This window comes from Calypte anna, chromosome 1 (genome assembly GCF_003957555.1).
Source record: "Calypte anna isolate BGI_N300 chromosome 1, bCalAnn1_v1.p, whole genome shotgun sequence".
NCBI classification, from domain to species: Eukaryota; Metazoa; Chordata; class Aves; order Apodiformes; family Trochilidae; genus Calypte; species Calypte anna.
The window spans coordinates 10,315,095-10,332,927 of NC_044244.1; the positions used below are offsets into that span (position 1 = coordinate 10,315,095).

General features: G+C 35.6%; 1 protein-coding gene across 1 annotated transcript in view; it reads left to right on the plus strand.

Annotated features, from left to right (window-relative positions):
* The window catches only part of CACNA2D1 (calcium voltage-gated channel auxiliary subunit alpha2delta 1), a 372,848-nt gene extending 356,078 nt beyond the window's left edge, over positions 1-16,770 (plus strand). The window contains exons 35-39 of the mRNA XM_030446297.1: positions 831-886; positions 1,031-1,160; positions 2,360-2,472; positions 5,002-5,084; positions 12,159-16,770. Of these exons, the coding sequence (XP_030302157.1) occupies positions 831-886; positions 1,031-1,160; positions 2,360-2,472; positions 5,002-5,084; positions 12,159-12,275 (499 nt within the window). The 3' untranslated portion in view covers positions 12,276-16,770. The remainder of the gene's footprint in view (positions 1-830; positions 887-1,030; positions 1,161-2,359; positions 2,473-5,001; positions 5,085-12,158) is intronic.
* Positions 16,771-17,833: the final 1,063 nt, after the last annotated feature.

Here is a 17,833-nt window from a genome sequence, read left to right on the forward strand (position 1 = left end):
CAGGATAAGAGTGCAGAATGAGATGACGAGAGATCAGGCCATATTTATAGGTAGAAGTAAACCTAAAACATGATGACAGGAAACTATTAACTTAAGAAGGCTTATGCATAAGTAGGGGTTCAAGGAACCTAACTGTAGCAATTCATAGTTTTGACAATTGGTAGAGGAGAAGCAAGCAGTGTGTATGGCAAGCTGGTTTTTGTTCCAATAAATAAAAACTAAAAATGTGATCATGAGTGAAAAAAAAAATCTTGAAATAAATGGATCACTTTAAGCCTAAGTGCTCTGGCAGCACCCAGGAGGAAATTATATTCCATACATCAAGAGCAGGAATAGAAGTGGTTTTAAAAGTCAGCCACAATAGTAGTTTTTTTTTATAATATATTTGTATTATTGTAGTATTCACCATCCTTTTTATGAGCCTTATCAGTTTAAAATATCTGACACAGGAGCATTTTCCCTGTGTTCAAAAGGAGTTGTGGTTGGTTAAAGTCTTGGAGGAACACCAACACGCCTCTTCCACCTCCTGCAGAGGTATAAAAGGAGGACTTGAATGTCATGATAACATTTCAACTTTGTGAGTTATGGGCACACATGGTCGAAAGTCTCAGCAGTAGAAAGAATTCCTGAGATAAAGCATGGAAAGAAAACCACGGTTTTCTGTAGGTAAACTGTAGGGTTTAAAGAGACAGAACTTTGATAACTAGCAAAAGCTTAATTAGCTATGATGATTCTGTTGTTATTTATATTTTAGTAGCTTTTAAGGACCCAGTAAAATACAAAGACGAAAAAAAATTATTAACAAAAGCATATTATCTTTCTGTGTTCAGGTCTATCTTACAGCAGCTGTTTTTGAGCTTGACTTTTCCACGTTTTCTTGATGCAGGTAAGTCAAGAGAATGTTAAAAGAGTCAACTTTGAGTGAAGTAGAAGATAAGAATCTAAGCTGGGGGCCATATTTGGATCTCCTGGTTACATCTGTGACTTAAAAATGTCAATTTTTACTTACGTATTTTCTTCTTTCTGTCAGCTGATATGGAAGATGATGATTTCAGTGCTACCCTGCCTAAAACAAGCTGTATAACTGAGCAAACTCAATATTTCTTTGAGAATGATGATAAATCTTTTGGTGGAATTGTAGACTGTATAAACTGCTCCAGGTAAATTTTCTTAAACATAAATAACTTTTGTTTATTATTTTCTTTTGCAAAACACACTATTATAAGACCTAAATACTTCAGAAACATAGCAACTTGAACCTAATTCTGCAATTCATACATCAGCTTGCAGGGTTGAAATTTTGCAGAAACAGTATCATAGAATAATTTTGGTTGGAAAAGACCTTTAAGATTAGGATTTCTGCAAATGTCTGAAGTCAAGTCACATTTAAAACTCCTGAAGACATTATTTCAAGTTAGGACAGAAAGGCAGAGGACGCTGAAGGATTGTGAATACAGCCAAAAGACATGGTCATTTTTTCCTACTTCCATAGTTCCTTCTCCTTTTTGCTGAGATGTATTTTTGAAGGTAACTGGTTGTGCAAAGAACTCATTTATCAGTTTGGTTTGATTTGGTTTTGAGTTTGGCTGGGATTTTTGCTTTGGTTTTTGGTTTTAATTTTTTGGGTTTTGTTTTGTTTTGTGTTTTTAAGTTGGAGAGGTATTTATTTCAGCTTACTGAAAGTCTACATAAATTATTCTGCTAATATTTTTTTTAAAATGCCACAGTGTGGCAATGAGTATGAAAATACACTTGAAGCTAGTAAAAACAACCAGAAATATCCTTACCTTTAGTATCTCAGACATGAAGTAATGCTTAAAGAAATAATGCTCCATATTCCATTATTTATAAAATTAAAATGACCCTCCTAATTTTGTGGAATTATATATATACATGAAAATGCAATTACATATCCAATAAACAGCAGCTATACACTAAACCTCTTTCTCAGCCTTCTCCCAGACAGATTTATGTGTTGGGATTTTGTTCATTCGTTTGTTTAGTTTTGCGGCTGAGGGTTTTCTCAGTGCTTTTAGGGACAGAATCAATGCTGAACTGCTTTTGTTTCTCAGAACAGCTACTGCTGTGGCAGTACAGAGCTAGCTATCAACTCAGTTAAAGTAATTTTATGCTTCTTTCCATTTTTTCCACTAGTAAGTCTAGTTGAAAGGAAGTACCCTGAACTGTTAAAAAGATTACATTTCTTATGTTTCTTTCAGTTTCTTAACAGAAAAGATAAACAGTAGCACTGTGAAGTTGAATTACTATTATTCCAGTACTGTGTGATCTTCTCAAATACAGATTTCCTTGCTTCATTTCAACATAGGGAGTTGGGTTTTTTTTACTTTTTTTTCCCCAGACTTTATCATGCAGAGAAGATTTCAAACACCAATCTAGTATTCATTATTAGTGACAGCCAACTTCTGTGCCGCTCCTGTGACCCAAAGCCACTGATGCAAGCAGAGAAGCCGGGTATCCTTTAAAATCACATTATTTAGTAGTGTGGATTGTTTTTTGGCTATGATATACTGGAACATATTGAAAAAAAAATCACCTGGGTATGTACATATTAGTAGCATCGTTGTCATTGGAGTACTTGAAGCAGAAGATATTTATGGATGGTATCACAAATCATCTGAGACAGCAGTTATTGATGCAGAGAGCAAAGTTGTTATTTGTGAAGACCTAAATAGTAGGCTCACAGCAACTTAATGAAGTTTCCAAAAGGCAGATGCAAAGTCTTGGATCCAGGAGAAAATAATGACATGCAGCTGGGTAGACTGGGGGCAGGGTGACTAGAAACAGCTTTGCAGAAAGAGACTAGGGGATCATGGTGGACAAGAAGCTGAACATTAATTGTCACTGTTGCTTTCAATAACGAGGGACAGTCACATCCTGGACTGTGTTAGAAAGTTTGCAGTCAGCAGGTTGGGTTAACTGAGCTGTCCCATCTCTTCAGCAGTGGTGAGACTGGAGTTTTATAGTGCTGAGTGCTGTAAACCATCAGAGTGCTGTAAACCATCTGGGACTTCCCAGTACCACACTGACACACTGGAGGAAGCCCGGTAAAGGACCCCCAAGGTAGCTGGCATCTGGACCACAGGACAAGCAAGGAGAGCCTGAGAGTCTAGGGTTTGTTCAGCTTTTAGAAAAGACAGAGATATGACCTTCTAGACAAATAACAAAAAATAAAATGGCAACAGCAAGATAAGAGTGTTTGGTCATTAAAAGTTGGGATACTGCACTGATGCCTGAAATACTGAGGTGAAGTCATGGAGGCACTTAGTGGGTGTTCAGTGCCAACTGCTTACTTCTTGTGGAAACTGCTTTAACCATGAAAGGTTAGGTTTATCCAGCTGCTAGCAGAATATTTCTTAAAAGCTGGCTGGAGACATAGTTGGCATAAACACTGAGCAGAACCCTTGCAACATGTGCATTAAAATAAAAGCATGTAAAAGGTTTGAATTTACAACCACTTTCATGCCAATCTCAGTGCCTTTAGTCTTTTCACTGCAGTAGATGTTCATTGTAGGTGATGGTGATGGAAATACATAAAACCAACATGCACTTATTCTAGGCCAGGATAAATTCACTTCAGTTTTTCTCTGCTATAAATGCTTGAGGTTAACACACCAGAGGTGGTAAATCAAATAATAATTTGGATTATTATGACAGAATGCTTAAAACAATTATTAATACCTTTGTCCATGTCAGGAAGTTAGTTTTGACAGCTTCTCCCATTCTTGAAAGAAAAGCAGATGGTGCTAGAGATAGATGACTGTGTTTATTTGGCGCAAGCAATGCATTCATTGCCACAATAATAAAACTGGAATTCCATCTACACTTGAGCTGAAAAGGAAGTTACATTGGGAGGAAGCAATATGCGTGTCATCACAGAACTATGTAAACACAACCTAATATTCTAATGGGCTCAAGTCCATGAGAGCTTGATTAACTGTTGCCACTGTCTGAATTTATAGACAGCACTAGCTATAGAAAATGAAGAGCATTTGATGGAAAATGGGCACATGATTTGCCCATGGGGCTCAAACCTTCTATAAAGTAGTAAATGACCTCAAATGGCAGCCAGAGCAGCTGGGTGGGCTTATGTTGACTAAATGGACTATTTTATTTTTGTTCCAACTATGCAGTACTTAGCTATTCTCTTTTCTATAACTAAGGTACATTGTGAAATGCAGATGTAGCGTAACATCACACAAGCAGACAGAATGACCTTTGGGTGTTACTCAGATGGTTATTATTAGACTCTGCTCCCTTCTGGCTGGTACAGCTTTGCTTGTGCACATGATCTTTTAGAATATTTCTATGTTTTGACTTCCCTTTCAGCTGGGCCTTGGCAGAAGAAAGGGGAGGTAAGTCTGATGACATCCAAATGAAGACAGATGTAGATCTGTAGAAATAAATTCCCTGTCCTCTTGCCTTCTTTTCCATTGGGCATCTCCACTTATTGCAATGAAGCCTCTGTAGTTCTCTAAGAAATGCATGAATAGGATTGCTTCAAGTATAAGAGCACTTTTTGGTACTCAGATTCTTGGAAACATTCTAGCTGAGCTTTCATGTGTATGTGCCTCATGTTTACAGTTAGTCAGTTAATAGTCAGTTAATAGCATGTTACTGCTTCCATTTCTATCCTGCTGTTCTGTTGTTTTGGACAGTGTTTTTGCTTCTCCCTTCACCACTGTGATGCTAATGAGAATGGATAAGTCTTTCTGTAATTTACTAGAAATTCATTCAGAATGATTATTTTTTTAGATCTAAGCAGTGGGAAGAAAAAAAAAAAGTATTTGATTTTGATTTACCTAGAGGATTGGGTTGGTTGGGTTTTCTTCAGTTTAAACAAGAAACTGTGACTAATGTTGTTTATTTCAGTACTATCTGAATCAACATAAAACTTCTCTTCTCAGGAATGTACAGACAGAATGTTATTCTGCTAGGGTACCGTGCACATAAACCAGTCATGCTCCTTAACCAGGGAAACAGATGAAGGGCCAAATCCTTGTGAAATGGTCAAACAACCAAGATACAGAAAAGGTCCTGATGTCTGTTTCGATGAAGCCAAACAGGTAAAATTGATCTTGTAAGACTTTGGGTCTATCTTTAAAAGCAGTAATACGGATGTTTTAGAAGAGTAGTGACAACAATGTTTGAAAGTACCTTGGTGCCTGGTAACCTATCTATCATTAAACACACTGTTCACTCTAAACCATAGCCACTCTATTTCAAGTATCCCATGATCAGCATAAAATTAACAGCTGCTTTCTTATCTGCCTTTCCTGTAGCCATTGCACTTTCACACACAATTCCCTGTAAAAAATCCCCATCACTGAGCATAAAACTGACTGTCTCTGTGCAGTACTGTGGAATTCAGTTCTTCTGTGGCTTTTACAACTAGATGATTATCCTTATTTTTATGTTATTATTTCCACATATTATTTAAGGTGTTGTTAAATGATTAAAACATTATATCTGGTTAGCATGGTTTTGCTCTTAGAAATTCTGCAGATGTGTATTTGGTCACATTCTGAACAGGTATAAAGGTGCATGGCCTTATTGAAATCAGAAAAATTTTGTTGTTAATACTCCCTGTATTGTGTACATTACTCTATAGACATTATATATATTGAATTCATTATTCATTTTGAATATACTGGCTTAACTTTCAAATTATTGTATGCAAGAGAATATGTTAAATGTCAATTGTTTAGACTGAATTTCAAGACAAAAAGTACTGAACAAAGAAGTACTTGCAATTCCATAAAACAAATATTTCTAAAATTCATTTGCAATGCCTCATTCCATTCTGCAAAGGAAATATTGTCCAAAACTAGTACAGTTAGTTGGCTGTAAGTGCTGTGTACCAGCGCTTTTTCCAGTATATTCTTTGCTTTTCATTTATGAGCCACAATTACTGAGATGTCAGTAGTGTTAAAAAAGCCCAGACAATTGTACTCAATGCATGTTTCTAGTTTTCATGTTTTATTCTAAAAAAAGTCTTTTTACTCTCCAACAAAGGTTAAACAAAGTTGAAAAAACACTCGAAATCTATTTGGTCATTGTAAATATTCCAAATCCTCCTTATATGATTGTGTGTGAAAGTTCAACTCTTGCTCACTATCTTGATGTGCTAATCAATGTGTAACTCGTGCTTTGTAACATTTGATTGTTTTGGTTAAGTTTATTTGCAAATTTTGCTGTGAATCTCTTGCTCTTGGGTGGATGCTTTCACATGAACTCTGCTAACTGCCAGCAATCTGCATGATATCTCATCTTGTATGTCTTTTTTTTCTGTGTTTTCTTTCCTTTCCTCTACTTGCTACTTTGCCCGTTATTAATAGGATCAGCCTATATGCACAACGAGTCGTGCCTCTACCATGACGTCTGCTCCTATCTTCATTTTTCTGCAAGTTTTCATGTGGTGTGGATGGTCAGTTACTTTCTCTAATTTGTTTTGTTTTGTTTTGTTCTTGGCTTTAAAATTTAGCAGACCTTTTTACTTACAAAAGAAAACATAATGAAGCGCGTCCCAAAAGCAACAATCTGGAGCAAATTACTATTGCAATATTAAGTGAAATTAAATATGAAAAAACTGTTTGGAGCCTTATAAATCACAATTACAGAACTCAGAGTCCTCTCCCATAGCAAGTACAAAGCCATAGGAACCTATTGGGTTTATGTGGTCAGCTCTTTCAGATTGCACACACACCAACTGAGTCAGTGTCATTCCCTTCAAAATATTTTTCCCTTGTCCCTGTTAAAATGAAACAGAAGAATAAAGTTTCTGCATAGAAAGAAAGAAAGGTGCAAACTAATAAGATTTTATAATACTGCTGAAAATAAAGCTGTACTTAGGGACAACCAAATGAGTGCACTATGGAAGAGTAAGTGTTCCTATTGAGAAAAGTAATGAGTTTCACTGCATTCAAATTAACACAGTGTTAGTGATGGAATATAATAATGTGGATCAATTCGGTTAAACTAGTGACACCTATGCAAGAAAACTGCTGATCTAAAGCATATTAAATTCATGACCTTGTACACTGGAGGGGTTTCTGATCAACATTATTACTCAGAAAACCACTAGAGGGAGATACTAACATATCTATCAAAGTACAGTCAATTGAGAAGCAAAAATGGAAATTTAAGAGGTCATTTTTCAGAGTAAGTGTGGTGAAATATTGAAATTTGTAACAAGTTAGAAAACTAATTTTTCCTGGTTTTTTTCTCTTTTTTTTGTATTCTCATTATTCAATTAGTTCAACTAGTATCACTTGAAAATTAGTGGGAAAAAGAAAAAGCTTAAAGTTCTGTTTAACAGATGTATCTTAGTAAATATAAAGTTTTTTATTCTTTATTTGAATGGTCTAATTTCTAGCAAACCTAGGAACTTGCACAGTCATGGATGAAGGTTATAAGGAGGGGTGAAATATCCCTTCCCCCAAGCCAGTAATATTTCACATTAAAATGTAGAAGATTAACATCTCATGTTCTTACATGCAATGTGCTCTGCAAGTAACCCTATTTTAATTAAAAAGCTCTTCAATGTACAGAAAGCAGCAGAGACTCACCTTGAGCTGAATTCTTTATGTCCAAAATGGTCTTCTGGTTAAAAAGGAAAACAAAAATAATTGGCAACTCATGAAATATAATTTTAGCTGATAGACTTTGGCAGCAGAAAGTTATAAAGGTTTTTTTTTTTTTCATCCACCCTGTATTTTAAAAGCTTTGTGATTTTGGAAATGGGTTCTTACTTGACATTAATCTATGTAGTCTTATTAAAATCACTTAAGGCAACACAGACATAAAATAGGTGATCAGGTTCAAGAACAGCAGCTGTTTGGTTTTTTTTCAAGGATAACAAAATTGTATTTATCACCACCTTCAATGACTTTATTTTACTTTTTACATATGCAGTGTTTATGTTTACCATGTCTGAGCATAAGGAGAAGAATTCTACAGTTTATAAGCACCTTCTGGGAATGTCTGATTTCTCTCAGCTCCCTGGGATGTCAGTGGGAGCTTTGAGGGTGGTTAGGAGCCCAGACAACTGTTCTATTCTTGACAATGGTTCAGTAAAAACTTTCATTTCCATTCTGCAAGTGCTGAATAACTATCAGTGTGTGATGCTGTAAAATAACCCCATCTAGAGTTATCATAGTAAGGCATATCATGAAGGAGATGACATTTTAATTTGACAGTTCTCTACCTCAAGCCTACAAGCAAATTTGACATGTGACTTATTTATGCTAGAAATTTCTGATACACTTCCAATTAAATGAAAGGATTATATCAAGGATTCTTTCAATCTATTTTCCATTTATTTTTCTCTTCAAAGACAAATAATATGCACAAAATTATTTTGAAGACAACAAAGAGAGGATATCATCAGCTGATCTATTGGTTATTCAGGTTTTCTGTTTGACTAACATATTAGTGAATGATGTAAAAATTCTGTAAAACCACTTAAAATTAGTTCAGTATCTAATTGTACTGGCAGAGGTAAAGGTAAGATTAAATGGTGCTATGCAGTTTGTTATGAGAAAATTTAAAATAAGTCTCAAAAATAACATTTTATGGGAAACAGTAGAGAAATTTTCTTAAAGCTTGGAATAGGGAAGAGTTTTTAAAAAAGACACTTTGGAGACTATTCAGAACTGACACTTTACTCAGTATGGTTCCAAATTAATGGTGAGATCCTACTAATTTCCATAAAAGAGTTTCTTGAATTTATGTACAAGCACACAAGAAAATGACAATATGCAATGCTGGGGAGGAAAAATGTATTTAGATAAGATTTACTGTACCTTCTTTGTCACTACTATTTTTATCCTGGCTTAGGACACAAAGGAGTAACTGATTCCAGAGACAATATTTAGAAATTGTTCTTGGCAGAACTGCTGGCTTACTGTTGTAAATTTGTCTACAAACCTCAGAACTTCAGTGTGACTTTGACAAATATGAGGTTAAATCACACCAGCCTTAAAATCTCTATATAAACTTGGTATACTTTTGTATAGTACAATTTAACTCCGTCATTTTTAATAAGAAGATGCCTCTTCTACATGAGGCTTCCAAGACATTCTCCACTGTTCTGAAGTTGTGAATCCTTTAAAAACAGCTCTTTGTAGTCTTAGGGAAAGAACAAATGATATTAATATATTTCTTTTCAATCCAGTAAGAATATTACAGTGTTACTGTTGAATATGAAAACAGTGCCCATAAATTGTGATGTATTTTTTTTAAACCTCAAAAAAGCAACTGAAAATAGGCAACAGGATGGAATTTTTTCAAGTGCATGTAGTAGTAGGATTAATTCATCAAAATAGATTACCCAATATTTGGTCTATCGCAGAGGTGATGACATCAAAGCTGAGAGTACTGTAGGTGTGGGGGTCCATCTACGCCTTATCCATACTGGATGCCATTTTCACTATAATTATATTTTCCTCTTCCTTTTAACCACATTTTTTTTAAAAAACTTCTATTTACTTCTTTCTTACTCTCCAGACATATAAATTATTCATGGGACAGCAATGTGCTCTTGTGGCCAAGAAGGCCAGTGGTATCCAGGGCTGCATTAAGAAGTCCATTCAGCAGGTTGAGGGAGGTTCTCTTGCCCCTCTACTCTGCCCTAGTGAGACCACATCTGGAGTATTTTTTCCAGATCTGAGCTTCCCGGACAGCATGGGGCAGGGATAATATGAGTGAGAGTTCAAAGGAGGTCTACAAAGATGATCAGGGCACTGGAACTTCTGTCTTATGAGGAAAGGCTGAGAGCCCTGTGGCTGTTTAGTCTGGAGAAGACTGAGAGGGGATATTATTAATGTTTATAAATATCTGAAGGGTGGGTGTCAAGAAGAAGGGCCCAATGGACACAGATTGGAACACAGGAAGCTCCACATCAATATGAGGACAGACTTTTTACTACAAAGGTGAGAGCATGGGAACAGGCTGCCCAGAGAGGTTGTGGAGTCTCCTTCTCTAGAGACTTTCAGGATCAGCTTGGACATGTTTCTCTGTGACCCGCCTGAGGTGATTCTGCTTTGGCAGTGGGGTTGGACTCGATGATCTCCAGAGATCCCTTCAGACCCCTACCCCTTTATCATTATGTGACATCTTCCCTCTGTTCAAAAGTTTTGAATCTCATCCTTTGCTTCAGACTATTTTTTCAAAGATTACTCTTCTAAAAATTTCAGTGATAAGAATCATAAATACCAAGAGCTTCCACTGAGTACAGTTCATTGAATTAACATGCCAAGAAACCTTTACAATAATTCTATTTCTGATGGTACTCACTGTGAGGAAGAGGGGTTATTTTTAGGTGCTTTGAATGGAAAATAAGCTACATTACAAGACACAACACAGATGCAAAAAGTGACAGAGCCAAACTAAATAAACCAGAAAGTTCAGTGCAGCTTCAAATCTTAGAGTCCTCCAAATCTGGTGCAGCAGAGTTCACTTATGACTTACTTGTTGACCCAAAACCTTACGAATTTTGAACTTGTACAGTGCAATCAACTAAAAATAATGCCTACACCAAAATTATAGGACTAAATATTAAGTTAACAGATGACAGAGACATTTCTTGAAATGGCTATTTGGCTACTGTTGATAATGAACATCAGCTAACATGAGCTATTTGCATTAGGATAGAATTAATTTTTTTTTTTAATTTTATTTTTTTCTGAAGAACTTGAGTTCTGGGTTGGGATGGGAAAGAGAGTGGTGGTTGTTCTAATTGTGGAGTTCATTTTACCTGAATATCTAATGAAATATTTTAAATATTTCTTCTGGATCCTTGTGAGAGACTTGCTTTTTAAGGGGCTGCTTCTAGGTGTTTTTCCTACTTTCTGTTTTGTGTGTGTGTTTTTTAAGGGTTTTTTTTTCCCTGTTGTCTTGCAGTTTCTGTTGTATTATGCAAGTGTTTTTAACTGCTTTTGGTAATTTTTATATAGTTCCTTTTTTTGAAATTGGTGTCTTTTGTTTTGGATTTATTTGTCCTGATATCTCACACAGTAATGCTAAATCCTGTTGCATTGTGATCTACAGAGCTACTAGAGCTATACTTGAGATATACAGCACAGTTCTCTACTAGTTTTTAAGAGATCCCTATGCATGAATACAGATGCAAAGTCTGTTTGTTCCAAAAGGCAGTCATTTATCATAACCAAAAATGCAATCTCTACCGCTCTTTTTGATAAGACATCAATCCAGTCTATTTGTGGTTTCTCTAATTTAATATAACGTTTCATGACTGGTATTGTCACTGATCAGGTGATCAGCAGTGCAATGATAGTATTACATTTTTATTATTAGACTCTGAAATTTCTTAACCACAAAAATTGTCCCAGTTTCTTTTCCCTGTAATACTTCTATGTTATTACACTTTGCATTCGCCTTTGCGTTCTACCCTTCTGTTGTATATCCTATACCACCATTCTTACCAAGTTGATTGCCTGTCCTATTGAGTATTCTCCTTCCACCAGGTTTCTTATATGTGTATTATTTTGGGATGGTTCATTGATGACTTGTCTTCATTCCCTGATCTTAATTGCATTTCAGAGTTTTCTTTAAGGGTGTGCCAATAAATTAAAGGTGTTTTAATGACTCTTCCTTAATTTTCCTGATTGTACTTTCATCCTCTCCAACCCCTATCCTTTTTTGAGACACATTAAATATTAGTTAAATATGCCTCAGTGGCATGTCAGTCTGAACCAGGAGCTGTTCCATGCATGCTGGCTTTCCTCTCCTTTCTCTTCCAAAATCCTTTTCATTTCTGTGCCAGCAGTTGAGCTATGTTACCATTAAGGTACAGTTTGTCCTTACCTGCACATGTTCCTCCTGTTCAAGAAGTTTCCCTGGTTCCTGATATACAGACTCCTTTCCCACCTACACTCTTGTCTTGTCCTTGGAGGCCTGGGATCTCTCGGAAAATGGAAAGTGTCTTTTCATGCTATCCAGTATCCAGTGAAAACAAGAGGAACACCAAATATTTTCAGCCTTCAGAGCTACTCATGAATCTCAGACTCAGTGGAGAGAGCAGTGCAGGGGATGGGTGGAGCATTGTCTAACCATAGATTACTTCTCAAGAAATTTCATTGTAATTAATGTCAAATAATTTATTTTTTTTCTTGTCACAGGAAGATTCAGCTGACTGCGGTGGTGTCTCTGGTCTGAGTCCATCACTGTGGTCTATGGTAGGAGCACAGTTGGTCCTGCTCTGGCTGTTATCTGGCAGCAGACACTACCAGTTATGACCTTGCTAAACCAAACCCTGCATAACTTAATCAAGGCCCAGCCAAAACTATAGCCTCAGTTTCAGTTTAAAAAGGGTCAGCTATTCAGACAGCAGCAGAACAGCAGTGCTCATGTCTGGTTATCACTCGTTGTGAGACTCATAAAGGCACCCACAGTGGCTGCATGTTGGAGTGTTGGATCCTTAAACGTATGTGAATGCTGCATCATCTATGCCATCCAAACAGAATTCTGTGTGTGCTTCACTGGGGAATCTAAGATTGTTTTGGTTTATTTTTTGTTTGTTTGTTGTTGTAATCTTGATGACTTCATGTAAAAGGGCTCCCCTGAAAAAAGCTTGTGTATAGGATTTTGATTTCTTTTAAGCTTTGGATATCTTGAAGATTTATATTCTTTTACATGAGCATTTATTTAAAAAAAAATAAAAATTAAAAAAAAAAATTTAGTCCCTGATATGTATTATTGGCACCATGATGGCTGCTTTGAATATCATTTTTGTCCAGACTAGTTGAGAAAAATGAAAATATTGGCAAGCCTTCATCAGAGGTTCAACATAATTGGAATGCTCTATGATGAGTAGTTTATTCTTTCAAAAATTAGTTATATAGACAGCAAAGTTTTGATAGACAGATGAGAGGAAGGAAGTCAGAAAGGCAGGCAGGCAGGAAGAAAGGAAAGTTCTGTTTTTATAAATATAAAGGTACTTGGGAGTTTGATAAAAAAAGTTATTCTCATCTTAAATTTGGTGTCATCTTCTGTCAGGAAAATGTTAATTTCAATGTAATATTCACCTCCTTTTCACAATGCAGTTCTATATAAAACTAGTCGAATCTTTCAAAGTCTCAAACAAAAATGCTTGTGAATACAAAATGTCTTTGTGATATTTGAATGTTGGTTTCTAGGGTATTTTGCATGATGATGATATGTTGCTGTTTTTCAGTTTGTTTTCTTTGATGGTAGAGTATAGTTCATTGAGAAGATAACTGAGTGATTCTTTTATTGTGTGAGAAAATGAACATTGCAATGTGTTGCAATCAAATAATATTAAATTATATTATGAAACAGCTCTGAATATACTGTGCAATGAAAAAGCTGAGAAAATAGGGTGAATTTATTTGTTGTAACAAAATGGCTGAGTTGGATTTTTTACTGAAAAGTGATCTCACATGAAAACCTGTGTACAGATATTTTAAGTATATAAAATTCAGATTTAACACATTTATTTTTGGAAGTATATGTTCTCTAAAATTCATATTGGGTTCCCCCTTTGTTTTCTTAATATATAAGCAGTTGTAATAATAAAATTTTGGTTATTTCTATTTATTATAGAAAATAGCATATTTAACAGCAAAATGTCCTGGTTGCTAACATTAGAAAATATCCAAACAAATGGGGAGCCTTGAATCTGTATGTATGCACATTGATACTTGATTGTGAATAATAATTTTAGAAGTTGTTTTTATACAACCTCATTGGTGATACGGATTGGTGCAGTAAATTACAATATTACAGTGTAGCATAGTGTTGATGCAAAATATGATTTGTGCTTTTTTCCTAGTTTTCAGAACTAAACAGTATTGCAAGACAGCTAAACCAATGAATGTGCAACTCTGCTGGTATTGTACAATCCTGCTAGCAACTGCAATGTGCAAATATTATGGCACAATACACTAGCTCTTAAAAAAAAAAAAAAAAAAAAGTAATATATTGCAGAGCATTGATATTCATGTGCTGGCAATTGATATATTTTTGATCATGCCAGAAGCTTAAAGAAATAATTGGGCATGCATTAATATCCTATGAAAATTGAAGCTAATCAAAGCCATGGCATGGCTTAAAAGATCAAATGTCTCCTGTAGTCGTACACATGGCTGGTTCATTGTTTTTCTCATGCTCCTTGGCTCCAGCTACATATTTGCTCATGTTTGGGAATACAGTGAGTGAAAAAAAAAAAACAAACTTGGTCTTTTGTTCAGTGATCAGATTTAGCTTTTTAATAAATATCTAGTAAAGTCATGGGATTAACACTACAATTAACTGTGTCGAATGACTTCAGGTCCTGCTCAGGGAAGGTGAGCTAATGTTGATAATCTGGGTGAAGATAATATCGGAACTCCTCTCTTACTGCACTTCAACTTATCACCGGTTATCACATGATGAAAAAAAATGGTTTGATTCTTTCAAATACAAAGAGTTTATCCTGTATTATTCCTTAACATAGGTCAATTCAAATTTTATGGGAGGAGCAAATGTTGTAGAATTAGGCCAACACTTACTACACTTACAGCTTTTACTCTAAAATTGCTTAAAATACATAATAGGTTGCATTTTGCTCTTTTAAATTTTTAGAAGATGGTCAGTATATTAAGTTCTGTATAGTTTTCACTTAGCTTCCTAAAAGAAACCCTTCATGAAATATTACATCTCTTAACATTTCAGAACAATTTGCTTGTGCTGGTAGGCCATATTCTGAGTTGCTTAATAAGCATTTGATTAGAGTCTGTAGGCAGAAAGATGGCACAAAGCCACACTGCAACAGAAAACAATTGTGGCTTTTGGTCTTGTCCCACTTCCCTTAGAATAATCAAATATAAAAGAAGAGAGAAGAGCATGCCATGCAGGTTCATGAACCTTCTTGGGTTAGGGAAATACTATTTTTTCCACTTATCTGCCCTTATGTATGACCTGAAGAAGCATTTTTTTTATATAAACACTTGACCTTCCAGCCATTATAACTTTCTGATAGAAAACTCACAACCTGGCCCTTCCAGAAGGGCTTAGTGCTGTCCTCGTAGAACAGGGGAAACCATGACATTTTGGCTGCTTTTTGCAGAAAGAAACATATGCTTTGATTAAATCCAAGTAATGGTGTGATTTTTTTAAAATTCACTACCTGGATACCTGCTAATTACAAAACACAGAAAATATAATGTGAACTTTAGCTATCTCAGAATGTGAATACCTGCCTTTCAGAAACAACCTCCATTAATAAATATGTATATTCATGCAGAAGTGTATCCTTATTTTCACTAAATGCATAATTTTAATTCTTCTGGTCTGTGAGAAAAGAAACTCAATCCTAGGCTTTAAATTGAGAAATTTCATATTGCAATATGTTATGGTTTAGTTTGGTTTGGGTTTTTTTTTTTTAAGCCGTATAAAAAGTTGTGTTGATATTTGCTCAGATCCTTCAAACAGCACTAAGGGAACTGTTTGGACTTGTTTCATTTACACAGCAATTGTGCAGCCTACTGTATGTCTGACAAATAACCACCATTAAAGTTGTTATAGCATGGTATTGTGCAAAACATAATCTGAGGATTTAGCATGAAAGGTTTCTTTCTAGGTTTTCATTTGAACAACCAGCATTACTGCCAAAACACTGACCGTGGTCCATATTTGTAACAGGTTTTTAACATGACATAGCAGGTTTGATTGACAAGATTTTTAGGTCCTGTACCTTTAAGACTTTAGTATGATCTTTTTCATGTTTCTAATGCTTGAGGCTTTACTGCTTAACTTGACAAAAATAGTGTTGCTGCCATTTGTAAGTTTTCCTATAATATTCCTTTTACTAACTTAAAAACTGGCCTTACTGGGTTCAAAGAGGAAGTATCCCTTTTAAGTGACCTTTGCAACCCAAGTGTTGCTTGCTTTGGTTGAAGTTTTTCAGTATCACTGAAAAGACATTGAGACCTTTCATTTCCTTTAACACTTAAACTCAGAAAACATGCTCAGTATGTCTTACTTTCAAAATACAACCTCAGACCCATTGGTCCTAAAAACTCAGATGCTTGCACACTGGGTATTGAGAAGCATATTAATGCCTACAGGGCACTGCAATGCACTCGGGTGCTTTTGGAATGTCAGCTGAAGGTGAAATCTTAATAACTCCTTGCTTTGGAAAAAATTTACCCTTGTTTCATTAGATATCCTAGCCTTTAAAGGCCAGATTTATTATTATTTTTTCATACCACAATGTTAATATTGTTAATACTCATTGTACACTACTGTAAAAAGATTAAAACAAAGTGTCTGAAAACAATTCAAGAGCTTTTTAAAAGTTAGCCTCACCCTCTTCCCAGCTACTTGCATCTGTCCTATTTATGGTTTAAAAGAAAAACATCATCTTGAAGAAATAATTCACTGAGGCTAAAGGGATACTGTCTTGTTCAGATGCCATGAAACTGCGATTGTGATCTGACAAAGCTGTCTTCTTGTGTTGTATGGAATGTCTGGATCATGCTTTCTGGGATATTTTTATTGAAATGCTCAGTGTGTGTTTCTGCAAAAAAAGACTTGATTGCTCTTACAAGGCAAGCAGGTCTTTCTCCCTTTTCTTGTGTTCTCTTGTGGAACTTGACAAGCCTGGAAAAATAATTTTTTGTAAAAATTTGTACAATCATGTTATAAAAAGTTTATAATCCTAGAACTGTTGTGTTAATTCTTGTGCAAAAAACAGTATATTCAGAATAAAAGTTTATCATTTAAAATCAACAACTGCTTCAATTTTTCATTCTGTATATTAAAAAAATTCAGTTAAGAGCCTATATGATTTGCCATATAATGCTTCTGAGTTTGCTATGTAATCGCACCCACGTGTCTGAAATAAGGGATTTTCCACTGTCAAGAGGGTGATTTAACACCCTTATTGGGGTTCAAAGAAGCAAGCCATGATTTCTGCTTCACTTCTGTCTGTGAAAATTTTAAAAAAACCTAAAAAAATTCTAACCAGTAGAAACTGATTCTGTAGAGCACTGAGTAAAATAACGTTCTGCGAAGCATCTGAAGTAGCCCTGTTGTTCCTAGCAATTACTTTAGGAAGGATTTTCATTTAATAACTTGTAAACATTGAAGTCCAAGATTTCATTTAAATGAAGCAGCAGAATAAAATCAGATGACTTGGATGGGTGCTTCCTAAGTTGTTGCCTGATCTCCAGCAAAGATTGCTGCAGGATTTACAAAGCAGCTTCAGTAGTGCTGCCTTTCTCAGCTAAGCATTAAATTCAAAGTGGATCTATGTACCTTAATAAACAGGCTTGAGATGTTAAGGAGTAGTTTTACTGGGTTTTCAGACATACTGTATTGGCACTGGCAACCTCTGTCAGAAGGGCAGGGCAAATGGCTGCAAGTGGTAACCATTTAGAAGCATTGACTGCATATGTGTCAAAGCCCAAAGAAAATGGCAGTTGTAAATTACTGCTGGATTTCCAAATCCCTGAGGAGTCAGATAAGAGGGTAAGAAATCAAATGAAGATTCTCATGCTGCATAGTAACAGATCACCCATGTGGAAATGCTAAAAGGCAACACATGACACTGCACATCAATATCCAGATATTACTCAACTAGATTAAACATTCTGCCTAACTACATGCTTCCCCCTGCATAGAATCATAGAATCATAGAATTAGCCGGGTTCTCATTGTATCGTGTTCTCTGTATGCTGACTGCCATTGAGATGTAGAAAGAAATAAAACCCAAAAATCCCTTCCTGGTACACAATCAAGTTAAATTCTGTGCTACATCTCTGTGTAGCATCATCTGTATTACAAGATGGCG